Source organism: Talpa occidentalis, unplaced genomic scaffold (genome assembly GCF_014898055.3).
Source record: "Talpa occidentalis isolate TD23 unplaced genomic scaffold, MPIMG_talOcc4v2.1 talOcc4.3, whole genome shotgun sequence".
Taxonomy (NCBI): Eukaryota; Metazoa; Chordata; class Mammalia; order Eulipotyphla; family Talpidae; genus Talpa; species Talpa occidentalis.
In genome coordinates, this window is record NW_023603184.1 from 3,168,445 (window position 1) to 3,190,656 (window position 22,212).

The window sequence follows — 22,212 nt, forward strand, 5'->3', positions numbered from 1 at the left end:
AGATTTATTTATTTTTATACTAGAACCAGGGTACAAGCCAAATGTGTGAGAGGGTCAGAAGATTCACCAGAGACAGAGCAGGGAACAAAACAGGCAGATCTACTGAAGTACACTGCTGAGGGGAGCAGCAGGTGTAACAGGAGAGGTTTGCTTCACCATGTGGGATTCTTGCCTGCCGGCCAGAATCAAACCCACATTGCAAAGGCTGCAGACAGCTACACAATGCAGCGCTCAACCGCCTGTGCCAGCCCGGAGGCCCGGTAGCACTGAGCTTTAACCTAGGGCACCAGGTTGACCTTATTTTATTTTTAACCGCACTGTTTGTATCATATTTAAAACATTTTTACAAATCTAAGACCACAATGTCATATATATTTCAAATAATTGTTTCATAGTTTGCATTTACATATATACCTTTTAGCCCATTAAAAGCAAATATTTGTTTTCCATATCATAAGCAATATAAATTTCCAAGGAGCAAAATGCTTATTTCGACATATTGTCTTTCAGTCTTTACATTGACAAGTATTTTGTAATGGTTTTTCAACACATACATTTAAAGATTTATTTGTTTATGCATACAAGAACTGGGGTACAGGCCAGAGGTGGGGAGGTGAGAGGATTCACCAGAGACAGAATGGGGAACAGAACAAGCAGATTGACTGAAATACATTGCTGAGGGGAGCAGCGGGGAGTCAGGAGAGGTCTGCTGCGCCACATGGTTAGCTCCCTGGCTGGGGATCGAACTCATGCTGCAGTGGCAGTGGATAGCTTCATAGGTTGAGTCTTAACCACTTGCGCCACCAGGGAGGCCTAACACATATTTAAATTTCATGATGATTTTCTCCCTATATTATTAATTACTACAGTTCAATTCCTCTTTGCTATAATATTTCTACATAGTTATATTTCCCTCATTATGATTGCTTCTCTTTAACATTCTTTTGCCATGTCTCCAAAATGATCGTAACTGTTCCATTGCATGTACATATTCCAAATATCTTCCAGCAATTATTTATAATACTTTCATAAAATCACTTTATCCAGTCCCTTCTCTGTCATATTTTTTGCTATTTAATTTAAGGGGAACAAAAATCTTTTCCTAACATTTCCATCTGGTTTCCTCAGAAGAATTTCTCTGATGTCTCTGCTTCATTATAGTCACAAAAGAGTATGCTGTGCCACAAAATATTTATTTTCAGAGTAGATACATGTTCATAGAAAAAGAAAGTGAAAAGAACAGAGATTTCCATATACCCACTCTGCCCCTCCAGAGTGGGACATTTATTAAAATACACTGTATTCACACTGATGTACCACTATTAGGAAAGTTCATAGATTACAAGAGGGTTTACTTTAAGTGTTATACAATCTATGGGTTTTATCATACATAGTAACAGAATCCAACCTGTAGTAATACGCAGAGAATCACTGTCCTAAAAATACTCTCTGTTCTTCCAATTCATCCCTGCCATCTCTCCACCCAACCCTGGCATTACTGATCAATTACTCTCTCTTGCATTTTCCAGAAATCATGTAATTTATATCATAGAATAGATAGCCTCTGCAGAATAACAGCTTTTATTTTTTAATATGCATTTCAGTTCCAACATGTGTTTTCATGAGTCCTTAGAACATGTTTTGCTAGATTTTGAATGTAGATGTGTGTTAGATCTCGATCTAGTCACCATCAATTTACTTTAAAATTTTAATCAGAAGGTATGGTAAACATATTTTATTAAACAGATCCTTAAACTTAAAAGAGATTTTATTAAATCTCTTTAACAGATTTGTGTTGAAATAAGTTTGATTCAGCATACTGCATATTGATTCTCTTATCACTAGCTGATATTATTTATTTCGAAGTAATGTCAGGAACATTGACCTGCATTTAAATAGATTCTACCTAATAATTCTTTGCAACACAGCTGATTTCTGAAAACACTAGAGATGAATATATGACAATTTTCTATCAGATTTTAAATTTATTATTTTAATTTCAATTTCAACTCCCCCATTAGCACCAAATGTGAAAGCTATGTATTATCACACTAATCCAAAAGGTTTAATTTAGTTTATCATAATATATATTCTATTCAACTCACAGATCTAGATAGCATTAGCTTATTTTCTTCAGTAAATGTTTTTTGCTGAGGGCCTCCCCTGGTGAAGCAGGCGGTTGAGCGCAACGCTGTGAAGCTGTCTGCAGCTTCTGCAGTGCCAGTTCAATCCCAGATGCCAGCGAGGGTCCCACATGGTGAGGCAGACCTCTCCTGTCACACCCACTGCTCCCCTCAGCAGTGTATTTCAGTCAGTCAGCCTGTTCTGTTCCTCACTCTGTCCTGGTGAATCCTCTCATCCTCCCAAGCATCTGGCCTGTACTCTGGATCTTGTATAAATAAATCTTAAAAAAAAATAAAAAATAAAAAACAAATGTTTTTTGTTGATACAACCCTACATATATCATCCTACTCTTCAACAAATACAACTACAATTAATTTTGGTATGGAAGCTTTAGAATTTGATTATTTCTTTTTTAGAATATTTATTTATTTATACAAGAACCAGGGTACAGGCCAGATGAGCGGGAGGGTGAGAGGATTCACCAGAGACAGAGTGGGGAACAGAACAGGCAGACGGACCAAAGGCACTGCTAAGGGGAGCAGCGTGTGCAACAGGAGAGGTCTGCTGCACCATGTGGTTTCTCCCTGGCCAGCAGGGAATCGATTTTCACACTGCAGAGGTTGCACACAGCTTCATAGAGCAGTGCACCACCCGCTGCGCAACCGGCAAGGCCCTGATTATTTCTTATTTGTTATTGTAGTCATTTATTTTATTCATGATACATATTAAAATAGGAAGTTTAAGAAAGTTTTCCTAGTTTTATCATTCACACCCACTCTTTTTCCTTCACTAAGTTGTTTATCCAATAAATTTCTTCCTCATTTAGTTATGTGCTTCTTTTGAATAGTAATATTTGACACCACAGTTTCCTCATGGTGTTTTTCATCTCTGCATTTCTCAGGGTATAAATTAAGGGATTGAACATAGGGGCAACAATGGTGTAAAATAGTGCAAATATTTTGTCCTCAGGAAATGTAGTGGGAGGTCTAAGGTAGATAAAGATTGCAGGTGCAAAGAAGAAGGCAACCACAGTGATATGAGACCAACAGGTGGAGAGGGCTTTGCGTCTTCCCTCAGCAGACTGCTTTCTTAATGTGAATAATATAACACCATAGGAAAGAAATAAGACAACAAAGATAACTAAGGAAAGAATACCTGAGAAGGTGATGACAAGGATACCAGTGAGGTAGGTGTCAGTACAGGCAACTTTTAACAAAGGAAAAACATCACAAAAATAATGATCAATTTCATTAGGACCACAGAAGGGCAAAATGACTGCCATGATAAAGAGAGGAAAGGAATGGACAGCTCCACCCACCCAAGCACCTAAGACCAGGAGATCACATCTTGTCCTGTTCATGATAATCATATAGTGGAGAGGTTTACAGATGGCAACATAACGATCATAAGCCATGGCGGTGAGAATGAAGATTTCAATGCCCCCAAAGAAATGCATTGTAAAGACCTGCAACATGCAGCTACCATAGGAGATGGTCTTTCTTTCCACCAGCAGGTCACCAATTAACTTAGGAGTAACAGTGGAGGTGTAGCAGATGTCCATGGTGGCCAAGTGGATGAGGAAATAGTACATTGGTTGGTCAAAAAGAGGACTGCATCTAACAGAGGCAAGGATCAGAAGATTACCTGCCAACAAGGTAACATAGCAGAATAAGAAGAACACAAAACAAAATATTTGTATGTTCTTGTTATAAGAAAGTCCTAGAAGAATGAATTCTGAGATATTTCTCCGGCTTTCCATTTTGATTTTTGTATGTTATGTACAAATGAGTTACATACCTAAAATAAATAAAACAGAAATTTGCTGAAAAATGAAAATATGAACACAATAATATAAATTTATGAAATGCAGAAAAACATGAATTTTGTCTTAATAATAGTAAAGCTTGATTCATTGGTCAAGATGCTTTTACATTATGTTTTTCTCATAAGTCTACTTCTGAAAACTTTTATAATGATATAATGAGATGATATGTATCTTTTTACTCAATAATACTAATATTTAAAAATATTTAAGTATCATTTCATAGCAAAAGTGTTTATTACTATACATTATATCATTTAGTCTAAATAACTTTAAAAAGTTTGCATATTATTCCTCCTTTACAATTATTAGCACAATTCCCTAATAAATGTTTTAAATCCTGATTGAACTGCTGAACTTTAATATGGATAGAGCATAGTATTCTTTGCATTGTGATCAAATATTGTCAAGGAGTCATAATAAGTTGTAATAATTGCTGTTATATTAGAAAGAATGATTGAAAACTATCAACACAAAGAAAAATTTCAAGAAAAGAAAAAAAATAGGAAATGATCAGCAAATATATTCATATCATTATTACATATTTTATGTCCTAAATACATTTTGTATAAAATATACTCTTGTCAATGTTAGTGTGTCTGTGGTGAAGGAAACATAAAATTTTTAAATCCCAGGTTTATATTAATGGTGTAAATGTCATGAATTTTGCCAGGTATTTCAGGTTTTACAACAATCCAAAGAATGCATGTCAATAAAGGTAACTTGTGGACAAACTCTGAGGTCAGTTCATTCAGGGGATATTTGTTGCAGTTATAAGTGAATGTAAAATTCATGGATTTCTACCTATGTATATAAAGCATATTTTAAGACAGTACAAAATGATGACAGAACACTGCCAAGGAATTATCTGTACAATGTGTTTGCAAAAAGTAACATACCTCCCCTTAGACTGGATATAAAGCAACAGTCAATTTCTGACCACCATGCTTGCTAAAAAAAACCCAATGCTTTATAACAGGTTATTTAAAAATCATCTAGTTATTGATTCATGAATTCATTCTCTGTGTTATTTATAGTCTGGCTATTTAGGTAGAAGTAGCTGACAAATATGGCATTTAAAACAATGGTAAATATTGGAGGACATGCAAAATCTTTAACTTGTTCTTATTTTGTATCACATTCAGCTTTCTATATCCTTATGTAACAATTGGCAGTAACAGAACATTCAGCAGTTAAAAGTATCTCCAAAAATATGAAAAGATTTAGAAGGTGGGAAGCATTCATTTCATTTATATGTTCTTTGTCTATATTGTGGAAATGTTAACTTTAGACTTATTTATTTAGATAAAAAAGATTGATTTGCTGATAATTATATATGTGGATGTGTACTACTTATGTGGTAGCAATCCATTAAATCTCTCACTTTAATATGAGAGATTCAGATAAAAGAATCAGCAATTTCTGAGGGTTAAAAAGTATACATTGTGATAGTGAGAAGACAAATATCTTTATTCTTCCTCAATTTGGGGCTACAACTCATGTGTGAAAGCTGGCAGGAGAGCAGAAGGGTGTCTGTAGGACAGAAATTATGATTATTTGAAACTTCATCTGAGTAGAAAAGATCTTGTAATATATGGGGAACCACACAATTGGTCTTTTGGGGTATTTATGTGTGGGAAGAACTATGGAGTGCCTAATATAAATAGTATTTTTATTTTTCTGATTCTAAAACACTTCCAATAATTTTCCATTAGTTACACAAAGCACTACACAATGAAGATATCTGTAAGTGATGCAGACATTTAATGAGGAATGCATGAAATAATGGGAAATACCCGGGAACATATGTGGCTCAAAACAGTTGTTTTCCACCATGGTCTTTCCTCCTTGAGAGCATTTAAAACAGCTACAGAAATTGTCATACACATAAGACAATCAGGTTTAATGGAAAAATAAAGAAGAACTATTTATACCTTGTATTTAATCACTGATTAGACAAATTTCAATTTCAGTGTTCTGACTGTGTAAACCTGTTAGTTGGTTGATAGATTATTTACCTTAAGGCATTTCTTAAAGCACTTATCAAAGCTTGATATTTTTTGTACAACAGAACTATACTTTCCTTGGTAGTATTGAATAAAAATTATACATGTATTTGGGTTACACTATCTGTATATAAATAGAAGCTCTTATATTTGAATCAAAGTTGCCCCCACATATTGCAAGATTTTCTTAGTGTACCATGGAGAATGCACCATGCTATAAACTTACCTTCATTGATTCAGATGTAACTCATCTACTCTAGGATGGCAGATGTTTTGAACTACAGCAACATCTTCATTCTTATAGATGTTTAAGTGTAAAGTGGACTATTTTTTAATGGCAATACTTAGAAGTACCTATAACAAGGTTGGGACATAACTTACTACTAGCATGAAAATATTCTGTTCATACTATTGTTCTTACTGGAGTTTTACTAGGGAATAATGAACAATTAAAACTAAAGAATGCTAAAACATTTTTGTACATATCAAATTATTATGTGCTGACAGAAAATTTGCTAACTGTGAAGAGATATATAGACTAATAAAAGATGATGTAATAAGTCTATAACATGCCTGGGGGACACTCCCCATATTAAGGCAACATGGCTAATTCACTGACCATCAATCTGAGTGATGGTCAGGTCAGTTCCGGTTTCCATTATGATGCACTTATACCTCAGACACTTACTATTAACTATTTGTTCCCTTACCAAAATATGGATTAAAGTGCACTTTAAAAAACAACAATTCACCCACATCCAAATTAATTCTCTGAAAATAACTTGGAAATCTCAACATATCCTAAAATTTTCATAATTTATAAAGAAGGTGATCTCAAACATTAACAAAAAGTATCATACATACAAAGTGAAGTGCATCTTCATCCCTTAGGATAGGAGAGCAGGAATTTTCACTCCATATATAGCACAACTCTTGTTCAGAATAAAATTTAAACAAAAGTATTTTCAAATTCTTTCAAGACTACACAACTTAAGCTTAAGTTCAAGTGATCATCTATTTTATGTCTCTGATAAAATGTGATTCAGAAGAGCAGAATATAAACTAGAGTGCAAAAATAAACAATTAATAGTCTTGGAAATCTCAAAGTATTTATATCTTCAATGTACTCAACTCTTGAATGCATTCTGGGCAAATATTGTTCAACTGCTCTCCACGGTAAAGTCCCTGGCTCCCCTGGATGATTACCTTCCACACTTGTCTAACCTGTCCCACACACCAGTCTCAGGAGCCCAATAAGTCTAGTCAGAAGGAGAAGTTCAAGAAACTTGGATGACTGTGCTCTTCCAACTCATTGATGAAGGAGGAGAACCATGTAGTATACAATCATATTAGATCATCTTTCAGAAATTTGAGATGAGGTAGCTCAAGAGAACCTAAATGGATCCTTTCATCCAAGTGTGGAGTACTATCAAGATACTCTGCATGTAAAATATTTAATTCAATAAAGTCTATGGCCTACATTTTAAATTTATGTGTTTACTCATAGCTAGGGATTAGCATTATTGAAATTTATGCTTGGGGAATGGGAGGTAAAGAGAACACAAAGGAATAAAGAGTTGTCCCTCTATAAATATATGCAATCCAGACAAAGTTTTTCTTTTGCCTTTGGAACACCAGGAAATCAAATTTATAGTATCTAATCTAGTTCAGCTCAAACTGTAGAACAAAATAATCACCATTATCATCATAATGTATTGAGAGAGTATTGGGTTATTTAAGTTCATCACATTATTTACTGTAAGTAACAATGTTTATATAGATATATTAGTAGCTCTATTGTACAAACAAAAACACAGGAGGCTTAAGAGGTTAAATACCTAGCTTCAATATCCAGTAAGCAACAGATATAACAAAACAGGTATATCTTCTCTGTTTTGTATACTTTTTGAATTTTTAAATAATTGATTTTTTTTAAATTGAGATAAAATTAAGATCTCTCTATCTGATATCACCAGTTACTGCACCCACCTCAAAATCACCCATAAATCCCCTACTAAAGTTCATTGTGCTTTCTTCAAAAATGGGTCCTTTTAAGTTTAATGTTTCCTTCTAGATTGAAAGTTTCATAATATATAGTAAAAATAAAGTTTCTAGTATTTCCCCATTGAGGAGATCAAAGCCTGTGTTTACTGGATGCTCACTTTCACATCAAAGCCTGGGTTGCTAAAGTTGGCTCAGTTAGCCTGTGGCAGGTCACAGAAAGAGTTACTGCTCATGTCTTTACTGCTTCCTGCACAAATACTGTCTAGATCCCTTAGGGACTTATAGATCAAGATAAATCATTATTGATCTTTGTTATATTGCTTATTCTGCTGTAAAAAGTTTAACATTGATAAAGTACAACTTATATTATTTTTGAACCACTACTTGTACTGTATTTAAAATCTCTTTTACAAATCTAAGACCACAAAAGTCATATAAATTGCATTAAATGCTTTATACTTTTGCATTTACATATATATCTAAGATTTTTAAATTAAATCTGTATAAGGAATAATATATAAATAAAACATAATATTATTGTTTTATGTTTATGTGATTTAAACATGAATGCTCAATACCATTGCTGAGAAAACAATCCTCTTTTATTTCAGGTAAACCTAAAATCACTCTAAAGTAAATAAAGTATTTAAAAGAGAAAGTCATTGTAGGGAATGAGAGATAGCTGGGTTTAATTTCTCCCTGATAGTCGCATTGAGATTCACTCAAATTTGGGAGTTTCACAATTACTTCTTTGTTACTAATGCACAACTAATGCTGATCTAGATATGAAATCAGCATCCAAATAAAGCAAGCAGGTCTTATGTCGAATTCTTGCCAACCCCTTTTCATTTTCTTCAACAAAATTACTTGAGTCTGTATACTATGAGCCCATTGAAAAGTTAAGAATTATTTTCCTATGCAATAACCAATATAAATATTCTAGGAGCAAAATGCTTGTTTTCAACACATTGTCTTTCAGGCTTTAGACTGGCAGATATATTGTGATGGTTTTTCAACACATATGTCTAAATATGATGATTTTGTCTTTTTATTAGCAAAGAGGTTCATCCTCTTTGCTATAATATTTCTGCATAATTGTATTTCCCTCATTATGTTCACTGCTCTTTAACATTATTTTTATCATGTCTCCAGAATGATTGTAACTCTTCCACTCTATGTACATATTCCAAAACACTTTCAGAATTTTAACTGTGTCGCTTTTCACAAAATCACTCTAGTCTTTCCTCTGCTGTGGTCTTTGCAATTTAATTAAAAAAATCTTAGTTCCAATCCTACTAGGCATGCACAAAAATCTTTTTCTAACATTTCTTTCTGGTTTCTCCAGAGAAATTTCTCTGATGCCTCTGCTTTATAATAGTCACAAAACAGTATGCTATGTCACAAAATATTTTTTATTTAATAAACTTTATTTTCAGAGTAGTTTGAAGTCCATAGAAAAAGGGAGTGAATGGACAGAGATTTCCATATACCCACTGCCGCCATACAGGTACAACCTCCCAGAGTGGGGTCTTTATTAATGTGTGTCCACAATGACACACAACTATTAGGCAAGTTCATAGATTACATTAGGGTTTACTTTAGGTATTATACAATGTATGGGTTTTACCCTATATATTAACAGTATCCAAAATGTAGTAATAGCAAAAGTTTCATTGTCCTAAAAACCCTCTGCTTTCCTCCAATTCATCCCTACTACCCTCTATGTCCAACCTGTGATGTTCACTGGTCAGTTTACTCTCTCCCATGCTTTGCATTTTCTGCAAATCATGTATTTTACATCAAAGATTAGTTAGCTGGTGCATATTGGCAGCTTTTATTTTGTGATATGCATTTCAGTTCCAAAATGTATTTTCATGTGTTCTTAGAACATGTTTTGCTAGATTTTGATTGTAGTTAAATATGTGTTATGTCTGAATTTAGTCACCATCAATTTACTTTTAAATTTTAATCAGAAGGGGTGGTAGACACATTTTATTAAACAGACCCTTAGACTTATAAGAAATGTTATTGAGTTACAATATGTTTATTCAGCATCCTGAATTATAGATTCTCACTCTGTCATCATTAGCTCATATAATTTATTTCAAAGTAATGTCAGGAGCATTTACCTGCATTCAAATAGATTCTACCCTAATGTTTCTTTGTAACACAGCTGATTTCTGAGGACACTAGGGAGAAATATATGATAATATTCTATCAAATGTTAACTTTCCTGGGCCTCCCTGGTGGCGCAGGGGTTAAGACGCAACCTATGAAGCAATCTGCAGCCACTGCAGCACAAGTTCGATTCCTGGCCGGCCAGGGAGAAACCCACATGGTGGGACAGACCTCTCCTGTCTCGCCCGCTGCTCTCAGCAGTGTACTTCGGTCCATCTGCCTGTTCTGTTCCCGGCTCTGTCTCTGGTGAGCCCTCTCAACCCTGGCATCGCTGGCCTATACCGCAATTCTTGTATAAAAATAAGTCTTTAAAAAAAATGTTAAAATTCCTACTTTAATTCCTATTTCAACTTCCATTTAGCACCATATGTGAACACTATGTATTATGACACTAAACCAAATGTTTAAATTTAATTATCATAACATATATTCTTTTATACTCACTGATCAAGATATCATTATCTTACTTTTCATTATCAAGATATCATTATCAAGACATCATTATCTTACTTCATAAATGATATATATATTCATCTTAGTACTCCACAAAATCAACAATCATTTGGGTATGCAAAGCTTAGAAACGGACTATTTCTTTTTTGATATAGTAGGCCAATTTCTTCATTTATTCTATTCATGATACATACTAGTAGAGTATTTTAAGAGAGTTTTCCTAATTTTATCATTCACATCTACTCTTTGTATTCACTAAATTGTTTACCCAATAATTTCTTCATTATAAATTATGTGCTTCCTTTGAAAAATAATGTTTGACACCAAAGTTTCCTCATGGTGTTTTTCATCTCTGCATTTCTCAGTGTATAGATTAAGGGATTGAACATAGGAGCAATGTTGGTGTAAAATATTGCAAAAATTTTGTCCTCAGGGAATGTAGTAGGAGGTCTAAGGTAGATGAAGATTGCAGGACCAAAGAATAAGGCAACCACAGTGATATGAGACCAACAGGTAGAGAGGGCTTTGCGCCTTCCTTCCGCAGACTGATGTCTTAGCGTGAAAAGTATAATGCCATAAGAAAGAAATAAAACAACAAAGGTAAGTAAGGCAATCAAACCTGAAAATGCAATCACAAGGACACCAATGATATAGGTGTCAGCACAGGCAACTTTTAACAATGGAAAAATATCACAAAAATAGTGATCAATTTCATTAGGCCCACAGAAGGGCAAAATGACTGCCATGATAAAGAGAGGAAAGGAATGGACAGCTCCACCCACCCAAGCTGCTAAGACCAGGAGATTGCATCTTGTCCTGTTCATGATAATCATGTAGTGGAGAGGTTTGCAGATGGCAACATAGCGATCATAAGCCATTGAGGTAAGAATGAAGATTTCAACACCCCCAAAGAAGTGCATGGTAAAGACCTGCAACATGCAGCTGCCATAGGAGATGGTCTTTTTTTCCACCAGCAGGTCACCAATTAACTTGGGAGTAACAGTGGAGGTGTAGCAGATGTCCATGGATGACAGGTGGATGAGGAAATAGTACATTGGTTGGTCAAAAAGAGGACTGCATCGAACAGAGACAAATATCAGAAGATTACCTGCCAACAGGGCAATATAACAAAATAAGAAGAGCACAAAGCAAAATATTTGTATGTTTTTGTTATCAGAAAGTCCTAGAAGAATGAATTCTGAGATGTTTCTCCGGCTTTCCATTTTCATTTTTTGTATCTTATCCACAAATTATTTATAGATCTGAAATAAATAAAACAGAAATTTGAACAGTATGACAGTATGAACACAACATCATAGATATTCTGAAATGTTGTATGAACTGGATGGTGTCATAATAAAAATTAAGCCTGATTTATTAGACTAAGATGCTTTTATTATATATTTAGCTCATCAGTAATTTTAGAAAATTTTTATCATGCTATAATTTAAATATCATTTGATAGCAAGAGTTTATTATGATAGACTATACTATTTAGTCTAAATAACTTAAAATATACTTGCATATTTCTCCTCATTTAAAATTATCAACAAATTCCCTGGTATATGTTTTCAAACACTCAGCTTGACTGCTGTAATTTAAGTTGAATAGAGCAGTCTTCTTTGCATATGATGAAATATTTTCAATGTGTCACTTTATTTCAATTGATAATCATGGTTGCTTTAAAAAGAATGATGGAAAAATCTCAAGGCAAAGAAAAATTATCAAGACAAGATGAACATTTTGGGAAATGATCTGCAAATACTTTCATATTTCATGTTTATATTTCATGTTTTAAACATGCTTGTATAAAATATAGTTTTGAAAATGTTTAGTGTCTGTGGTCAAGGAAACATAAAATTGTTAAATACCAGGTTTATATTACTTGTATAAATATTGACTTTTGCCAGACATTTAAGGTTTTACTGCCATCCAAAGAATGAATGTTAATAAAAGGAGATCCTATTGAAGGTAACTTGTGGACAAACTCTGAGGTCAGTTGATACAAGTGATATGTATTGGAGTTATAACTAAATAAAAATTTGCAAAATATAACATAACTCCTACCTCAGCCTGGATCTTAAAGCCACAGTCAATTTGGCAACCCCATATGTTTACTAAAAAAAATAAAATGTTTTATTAGAGATTATTCAAAAATTATCTAGGTAGGGATTCATTAATTCATTGTCTGGGTCAGTTATAGTCCTGCTGATATTTAGGTGGAAATAGGTTACAAATATGGCATATAAAAACTGGTAAATACAGGGGGATAGGTAGTCTTATTTAAATTATGATTTGAAACTTTAAATTAATGAAGTGGAAATTTTAACTTGTTCTAACTTTGTATCACTATCTGCTACCTATATCCTTCATGCAACAATTAGCAGTCACATAATGTTCAGCCATTACTGGCATCTCAAAAAAGTATTCATGATTTAGAAAGTGGGGATCATTAACTTATCTTCTACTGATTGAAACTGATATTCTTTGTCTATATTTTGGAAATGTTAATTTTTGATATATTTATTTACATAAAACAAATTGATTTGTTGATAATTATTATGTAAGAGGACAATGAACTACTTATATGATAGCCAATCATCTAACTCTCACATTTTAAATACACGGGATTCAGATAATAGAATCTTAGAAATGTCTCAGTATTGAAAATTATTCTGCGGTTATGAGAAGATAAAAATCTTCACTTTTCTTCACTTTGGGATTACAACTCATGCATGAGAGCTGGAGGCATAACAGAAGGGAATCTGGAAGATAGCAATCGTAGATATTTAAAAATTCATCTGAGTTTAAAAGAACTGTATGTTAATGGCATACCAGATAACTGGTCTTTTGGGGTATTGATGTGTGGGAAGAACTATGGACCTTCTAGTATAAATTGTATTTTAATATTTTCTGATTCTAAAACATTTCCAACACTTTTCCAACCATTAACAACAACAACAACAACAAAAACCTCATGTAAGAATCCTGGCTTGATGTCTAGGTCATCATCTGCATTTGATCTATGGTAACCCTTAAGCCCCTCACCTGTTTTCTTGGAGAAAATACTACATGGCTAGTGTTTGGAAAAGAGGGAGGAGGAAAGTGTGTTGAAGAAAATAGCATCATAAAATACCATTGTGATATTAAAGGAAAGGTGTCTGAAATAAAGAATAAGTAATATTGGGCAATCCCTAGACAAGTGATTACAGTCATTAGAACAGTATAACACAAAAGAAGGAGACAGAAATGTGTGAAACTATGAAATGCAACTATTGACAGCTGTGATCCTTAAATTAACTGATTGATCTATTTATGCCTCATTTTCTTCCTCTATGAAATGCATTACATGATGCAAATATTTAATGATGGTTACAGCAGTACCCAGCAATAAATATGGCTCAAAACAGTCTTTTTCCTTCCATAGGCTTTCCTACTTGAGAGCATAAATAACTACAGAAGTTGTCATGCCCATTAGACAATTAAGTTTAATGGAAAAATAAAGAATGAATATTCATAACATGTATTTAATAACTGATCAGACAAACATCAATTTCCTTGACTTGGATGTAATAAGTCTTCTTTAGGATGGTAGATGTTTTGAAATACAGCAACATCTTCATTGTTATAGATGTTCAAGTGTAAACTGGACTATTTTTTTAATGGTAAATGCAGAATGTATATAACAAAGTAAGTATATGATTCACTACAAACATGAAACTATTTTATTAAGCTGTATTTTTCTTTCTGGAGTTTAGCTAGGAAATAATGAAAAATTAAAAAGTAAAGAATGTTAAAACTTTTGTAATAATCAAATAATTATATTCTGGCTGAAAATTTTCTAACTTTAAAAAGATATTCTAAGACTAGATAAAAGATGATGTAATAAGTCTAGCACATGCCAGAGGGATCCTATTCATATTAAGGTGACATAGAATATTCACTGACCATCAATCTGAGTGACTTGCAGGTCAGTTCCAGGTTCCATCAGGATGCACTTCACCCTCAGATACTCACTCTTAAATGATTTGCTCCCATACCAAAATCTGGAATAAAAATAAGTTCACAAAACAGTAATTCAATCACATCAAAATTATTGACCAAAATGAAAATGCATACATTGTACAAAGATGAAAAAAGATGTAAGAATTATATAAAATGAAATATTTAAATAAAAAAGAAATAAATAAATAAAATAAAAAATAATTTGGAAATCTCAGCATGTCCTAAAACTTTCACAGCTTACAAAGGAAAAGATGATTTCAAAATTCAAAAAACTATCATACTTAAAAAGCAAAGTACATCTCCATCACTTAGTAAAGCAGACTGGGGATTTCAATCCATATTTAACACAAATCTAGTGCAGAATAAAATTTAAACAAAAAGTATTTTTAAAGTCTTTTAAAGCTACACAAGTATTTAGGTCTCTGATAAAATGTGTTTTGAAAGAACAGCATATAACCTAAAGCACATTACAAAAATTAATAGTCTCAGTAGCTAGAAGTGTTTATATCCTCAATGGCATTCTTGAACACATCCTGGGCAAATATTGTTAACCACTGTCTGTGGCAGTGTTCCTGGTTCCCCTGGATGATTACCTTCCACACTTGTAGTAACTTGTCTCACCTGCTATTCCCAGGAGTCCAATAAGTCTAGTCAGAGGTGAAGTTCAAGAAAAATGGACATCTCCATGCTCTTCCAACTTGCTGAAGAAGGAGGAGACCCAATTAGGCTGTTAATCATATGAAATTTTCTTTCAGAAATCTAAGATGAGGTAAATCAAAGAAAACAATGCATGGATAATTATAGTCCAGGTATGGACTACTATGGTGATTCATAGTGTAGAGATACATAATGTAATAAATCTATGAACTGCAATGTAATTTGTACATGAATGCTTATAGTTAGTGACTAACATTGTTGCAACGTATTATTGGGAAATGGGACACAATAATAGGGAAAGATAAAAGAGAATATAGCCCCCTCTCCATATAATTGCCAGAGTGGAAAAGTGAAAAATAAAATGTGTAATAATAAGCAGAAGAAAGCATGCCAATGAAAGCAAGGCTTCCAGGTGGTCAACCCTTCAGTTCTTTCTCCTACCACTGAATATTCACACATTGTTTGGACTGAACCTCACCTGTAGGCACTGAAGTTTATTTAGTGTGTCTAAATATCATATGCAATCCAAAGTTTCTTTTGCATTTGGAACATCAAGAACATAAACTTATAGTATTTAGTCTGGTTCAGATGAAGCTACCCAGCAAAATAGATGATCATTATTGTCATCATCATCATTATCATCATATAATGTACTGAGAGATTATTGGGTTAAGTTCATCATTTATTTCATACATATAATAATGCATATATGGACATATTAGTAGCTCTATTATGCAGACAAAAATACAGAAGGCTCAATAAGTTAAATATCTAGTTTTAATAGCCAGTAAGCAACAGAAATAGCAAAATGGTTATTTCTCCAATTTTTTGGTGTATAATTTTAAATTTTTTTAATTGATTGATTTTTTAAATTGAGATACCATTAAGATGCCCCCCACCTCAAAATAGCTCATAGTCCTCTATCACAGGCCATTGTATTTTTAGGGGCCTCCCTAGTGGTGAAAGGGGTTGAGACAGCCTACGGAGCTGTCAGCAGCCACTGCGATGTGAGTTTGATTCGTGGCCAGGGAGCTACCCACATGGCACAGCAGACCTCTCCTGACTCATCCACTGCTCCCCTCAGCAGTATATTTCAGTCAATCTGCCTGTTCTGTTCCCCCTCTTCTTATCCCGCGCACCTCTGACCTGCACTCCAGTTCTTGTATGCATACATAATCTTTTTAAAAATGAGTATTTTTAAACTTAATGTTCCCTTCTAGATCCAAAGTTTAGTAACACTGAGTAAGAAATGATGTTTCCAGCAACTCAGCATTGAGATCAAATGTCCGTGTTTACTGGATACTCATAGCCACATCATGGCTCAAGTTGCTAAACTGACTTATTTCACCTGTGTCAAGTCACAGGAAGAGCTAGCTGCTCATGTCTTTACTGCTTCCTGAACAAAGACAGTCTCACACCCTCAGGGACTTATAAAATTAAGATTAAATCATAATTTATCTTTGTTATATTACCTGATAAAGTACAACATCATTTTTTTGAGCAACACTGTTTGTACCATATATGAACATCTTTTACAATATGACCACCAAAGTCATATAAATTTCATATAAATCTTTATACTTTTGCATTTATGTATATATTTAAGATACATTCTGGATTGAATGTGTGCAAGGAATATGTATAAATAAGAGATAATATTTTTGTTGTTTATGTTTATGTTGTCTTATACAAGAATGCCCAACACCATTGCTGTGGAAACCTTCCTTTTTATTTCAGATTAATACAAAATCACTCTAAAATAAATAGAGTGTTTAAAGAGAAAGTCATTGGAGGGAATAAGAGTTAGCTGGATTTACATTCTCCCTGATAGTTACATTGAGATTCACTCAAATTTTGGAGTGTTCACACATTTATTCTTTGTTATTAATGCACAACTGTGGGTGACATTAAAGAATGATCTAGATATGTGATCAGCATCCAAGTCAAATAAAGCATGCAGGTGTTTTGTTGAATTCTTGCCAACCCATTTTCATTTTCTTCAACAAAATTACTCATGTCTTTATACTATGTGTTCGTTGAGAAGACTTATTTTCCTATATAATAACCAATGTAAATACTCTAGGAGCAAAAATGCTTGTTTTCAACACATCCTCTTTCAGTCTTTAGACTGACAAGTATATTGCGATGGTTTTTCAACACATACTATTAAATCTATTGATGATTTTTTTCCCTATATTAGTAATATCTGATGTGCAATTGCTTTTTTTAAAGATTGATTTATTTATTTATACAAGCACTGGGTTCAGCCAGAAGTGCGGGAGGGTGAGAGAATTCACCAGAGTCAGAGCAGAGAGCAGAGCAGGCAGAAGGACCGAAGTACACTGCTGAGGGGAGCAGCGGGAGGCAGGAGAGGTCTGCGCGCCATGTGGGACCCTCACCATGTGTCCTCACCATGTGTCCCTGGATGGAACCTGCGCTGCGGAGGCTGCGGGCAGCTTCGCAACCCAGCGCTCCACCACTGTGCCACCGGAGAGGCCCTCAAGTGCTTTTCGTAGTAAAATTTCTACATAATTGTAATGCTCTCATTATGTTCACTGCCCTTTAACATTATTTTTGGCATGTCTCCAGAATGATTATAACTGTTCCGTTCCATGTACATATTCCAAAATCCTTACAGAATTTTAATTGTGTCACTTTTCATAAAATCACGCTATCCACTCCTTTCTCTGTTGTGGTCTTTGCTGTTTAATTTAAGAAATCTTAGTTCCAATCCTACTAGGCGTGCACAAAAATCTTTTTCTAACACTTCTGTCTGGTTTCTTCAGAGAAATTTCTTTGATGTTTCTGCCTCATTATAGTCACAAAACAATATGCTATGTCACAAAACATTTTTTTATTCAATAAACTTTATTTTCAGAGTAGTTTTATGTCCATAGAAAAAGGGAGTGAATGGAACAGAGATGTCCACATACCCACTGTCGCCATACAGGTACAACCTCCCCCTCCAGAGTGGGACATTTATTAAATTAAATTTTATCCACAATGACACACAACTATTAGGCAAGTTATTGCATTAGGGTTTCTTGAGGTTCTACAGTTTATAGGTTTTACCACATGTAAAAACAGTATCCAAAACGTAGTAATAGGGAGAAGTTTCATTGTCGTAAAAAAACTGTTGCTCCAGTTCATCCTTATCCCTCTCTAAGTCCAACCCTTGATGTTCACTGGTCAGTTTACTCTCCACAATGCTTTGCATTTTCTAGAAATCAGGTAATTTATGTCAGATTATTTAACCTGTACAGATACACAGCTTTTATTCTGTAATATGCATTTCTGTTCCAACATATATTTTCATGAGGTCTTAGAATGCATAGTATTTGTTTCGCTAGTTTTCTGTTAGGTCTGGATCTAGTGGCCATCAATTTACTTTTAAGTTTTAATCAGGGACTTCCCCAGTGGCGCAGCAGCTGGAGTCCAGCACTGTGAAGCTGTTCAAGATGTCCATAGCCTTTGCAGCGCGGGGTCCATTCCAGCCGGCCAGAGAACTTACCCACATGCGCGACAGACCTTGCCTGTCTCGTCCGCTGTGCCCTGAGGAGTGTTTCCCATCAGTCTGCCTGTTCTGCTCCCTGCTCTGTCTCTGGTGAGTCCCCTCACCCTCTCGCACTTCTGGCTGTACCCCAGCTCTTGTGTAAATGAAACTAAATCTTAAAATCAATCAATCAATCTCTAAAAAATTAAATAAATTTTAATCAGAAGGGGTGGTAACACATTTTTTTAAACAGTTCCTCAGATTTATAAGAAATGTTATTAAATCTCAGTTGAATAGGTTTGAGTTGCAATGAGTTTGATTTAGCATCTTCAATTATTGATTCTCACTCTACCATCACAAGCTGATATAATTCATTTCAAATGCCAGGCACATTCACTTGTATTCAAGTAGATTCTACCCTAATATTTCTTTGTAACACATCTGATTTCTCATGATACTGGAGATGAATATATGATAATATTCTATCAGATATTAAACTTATTTTAATTTCTAATTTTATCTTCCCCATTAACACCAAATGTAAACACTATGTATTATGATGCTAAACTAAAAGTTTCAATTCAGTTATTGTATATATAATTTTAAGCTCAATGATCAATATATCATTAGCTTATTTCCTTTGTAAACTATATTTTTTACATAAAACTATATATATATCATCTTTGTACTACACAAAATCAAATCCATTTTTAATTAATCTTGGTATACAAGATTAAGTATTTGATCATTTCTTCTTGATATTGTAGCCCAATTTCTCTCATTTATTCCATTCAAGATACATTTTAGCATAGTAAGTATCAGATTTTTCCTAGTTATATCATTCACATTTACTCTTTCTATTTCACTAAGTAGCTTATCCAATAAATTATTTATTTGCTTTCTTTGAAAAATAATGTTTGACACCAAAGTTTTCTCATGGTGTTTTTCATCTCTGCATTTCTTAGTGTATAGATTAAAGGATTGAACATAGGAGCTACAATGGTATAAAATATTGCAAATATTTTGTCCTCGGGATACGTAGTAGGAGGTCTAAGGTAGATGAAGATCACAGGCACAAAGAACAAGGCAACCACAGTGATGTGAGACCAACAGGTGGAGAGGGCTTTGCGCCTTCCTTCAGCCGACTGATTTCTTAGTGTGAATAGTATAATGCCATAAGAAAGGAACAAGACAACAAAGGTAACTAAGGAAATAATGCCTGAAAAGGTAATCACGAGGATACCTGTGATGTAGGTGTCAGTACAGGCAACTTTTAACAGGGGAAAAATATCACAAAAATAGTGATCAATTTCATTAGGCCCACAGAAGGGCAAAATGACTGCCATGATAAAGAGAGGAAAGGAATGGACAGCTCCACCCACCCAAGCTGCTAAGACCAGGAGATTGCATCTTGTCCTGTTCATGATAATCATGTAGTGGAGAGGTTTGCAAATGGCAACATAGCGATCATAAGCCATGGCTGTAAGAATGAAGATTTCAACACCCCCAAAGAAGTGCATGGTAAAGACCTGCAACATGCAGCTGCTATAGGAGATGGTCTTTTTTTCCACCAGCAGGTCACCAATTAACTTGGGAGTAACAGTGGAGGTGTAGCAGATGTCCATGGATGACAAGTGGATGAGGAAATAGTACATTGGTTGGTCAAAAAGAGGACTGCATCGAACAGAGACTAAAATCAGAAGATTACCTGCCAATAAGGCAACATAACAGAATAAGAAGAGCACAAAACAAAATATTTGTATGTTCTTGTTATAAGAAATTCCTAGAAGAATGAATTCTGAGATGTTTCTCCGGCTTTCCATTTTGGTTTTATTTTATATACAAATGATTTATATATCTGAAATGAAACAAATTTAGTGAAAGATGACAATTTGAACACAGTACTATAAATTGTATAAAAGGTTGAATGACATGAATGGTGTCTTGATAATAATTAAGCTTTGTTAGACTAAGATACTTTTACATTATATTTAACTTATACGTCTATTTTGGAAAATTTTTGTAATGCTATAATGAGAAGATATTTTACTCAATATTACTAATAATTTAAAATATTTAAATATCATTTGGTAACAAGTGTTTATAATATATATTATATTATTTAGTCTAAATAATTTAAAATATATTAGCATATTTTTCTCTTAAAATTATCACAACAAATTACTTGATAAATGTTTTAAAAATTCATTGAACTGCTGAAATTTAATTTGTTTAGAGCATAGTATTATTTGCGTTATGATCATATATTGTCAATGGGTCATATTAAGTTAATAATCACTGTTATATTAAAATGAATGACTGAAAAATCTCAAGACACAAAAAAATTGCCAAGAAAATTTGAAAATTTTGATTAATGATCAGCAAATACATTCATATTTCATTATTACATATTTCATGTCTTAAATATACTTTGTATAAGATATACTCTTGTCAATGTTAGTGTGTCTGTGGTCAAGGGAACATAAATTGTTAAATCCCAGGTTTATATTAATGTTGTAAATGTCATGAATCTTACCAGGTATTTCAGATTTTACTACAATACAAAGAGTGGATATCAATAAAAGAAGATCCTATTGAAGGTAACTTGTGGACAAACTCTGAGGTCAGTTCGTCCAGGGGATATTTGTTGAAGTTATAACTAAATGTCAAGTTCATGGATTTCTACCTTTTGTATATAAATATTATATTAAGACAGTGTAAAATAATAACAAATAATAACAGAGCACTGCTGAGGAATGATCTGATCCAATGAGTTTAAAAAAAATGGCACATGTCCTACCTTTGCCTGCATCTAAAGCAACAGTCAATTTTGGATGTCCATATGTTTACTACAAAAACACAAAATGCTCTATGAAAGATTATATAAAAATCATCTGGCTAGTGATTCTTTCTCTGTGTTATTTATAGTGGCTGATATTTAGATGGAAATAGCTTTAAAATATGCCATTTAGCAATTGGTAAATAGTGGGGGATGTACTATTTTCTAAATTATGATTGAAATTCTAAGTTAAAAAAGTAGAAATGTTTAACTTGTTCTTATTCTGTATCACATTCAGCTTCCTATATCCTTCATACACCAATCAGCAGTCACAGAATGTTCAGAAGTTAATAGCATCTCAAAAAATATGAAGTTATCTAGAAATTGGGAGTATTTACCTATCTCCTCCTTATTGAAACTGATAGATATACTTTGTCTATATTTTGAAATGTTAATTTTTATGTATTTATATAAAATAGATTTATTATTATATAAATGTACTGTTGACTACTCATATTGTAGCAAACCATCTGAATGTCTCATTTTATTTTTTCTCTCTATTTTAATTTTATTTTATATATTTTTACATCATTTTTCATTTTTGCACAATGTATGTATTTTCATCTTGGTTATATGTCTCATTTTAAATATAAGAGATTCAGATAAAAAGAATCTTAGAAATTTCTCAGGA

General features: G+C 33.6%; 3 protein-coding genes across 3 annotated transcripts; all 3 read right to left on the bottom strand.

Annotated features, from left to right (window-relative positions):
- Positions 1–2,950: 2,950 nt before the first annotated feature.
- Positions 2,951–3,883, bottom strand: LOC119254462 (olfactory receptor 4P4-like). The gene has a single exon (XM_037521563.1). The coding sequence runs from the start codon at positions 3,881–3,883 to the stop codon at positions 2,951–2,953; it is 933 nt and encodes a 310-aa protein (XP_037377460.1).
- A 6,994-nt stretch (positions 3,884–10,877) lies between these two features.
- On the bottom strand, positions 10,878–11,810 carry LOC119254281 (olfactory receptor 4P4-like). Its single transcript, XM_037521397.1, has one exon. It carries the CDS (start codon positions 11,808–11,810, stop codon positions 10,878–10,880), a length of 933 nt encoding a protein of 310 aa, XP_037377294.1.
- Positions 11,811–19,632: 7,822 nt separating this feature from the next.
- On the bottom strand, positions 19,633–20,565 carry LOC119254463 (olfactory receptor 4P4-like). Its single transcript, XM_037521564.1, has one exon. The coding sequence runs from the start codon at positions 20,563–20,565 to the stop codon at positions 19,633–19,635; it is 933 nt and encodes a 310-aa protein (XP_037377461.1).
- Positions 20,566–22,212: the final 1,647 nt, after the last annotated feature.

Excerpts from the sequence above, each read along its gene's own strand:
- LOC119254281 (XM_037521397.1), bottom strand. The coding sequence starts at position 11,810 with ATGGAAAGCCGGAGAAACATCTCAGAATTCATTCTTCTAGGACTTTCT.
- LOC119254463 (XM_037521564.1), bottom strand. The coding sequence starts at position 20,565 with ATGGAAAGCCGGAGAAACATCTCAGAATTCATTCTTCTAGGAATTTCT.
- LOC119254462 (XM_037521563.1), bottom strand. The coding sequence starts at position 3,883 with ATGGAAAGCCGGAGAAATATCTCAGAATTCATTCTTCTAGGACTTTCT.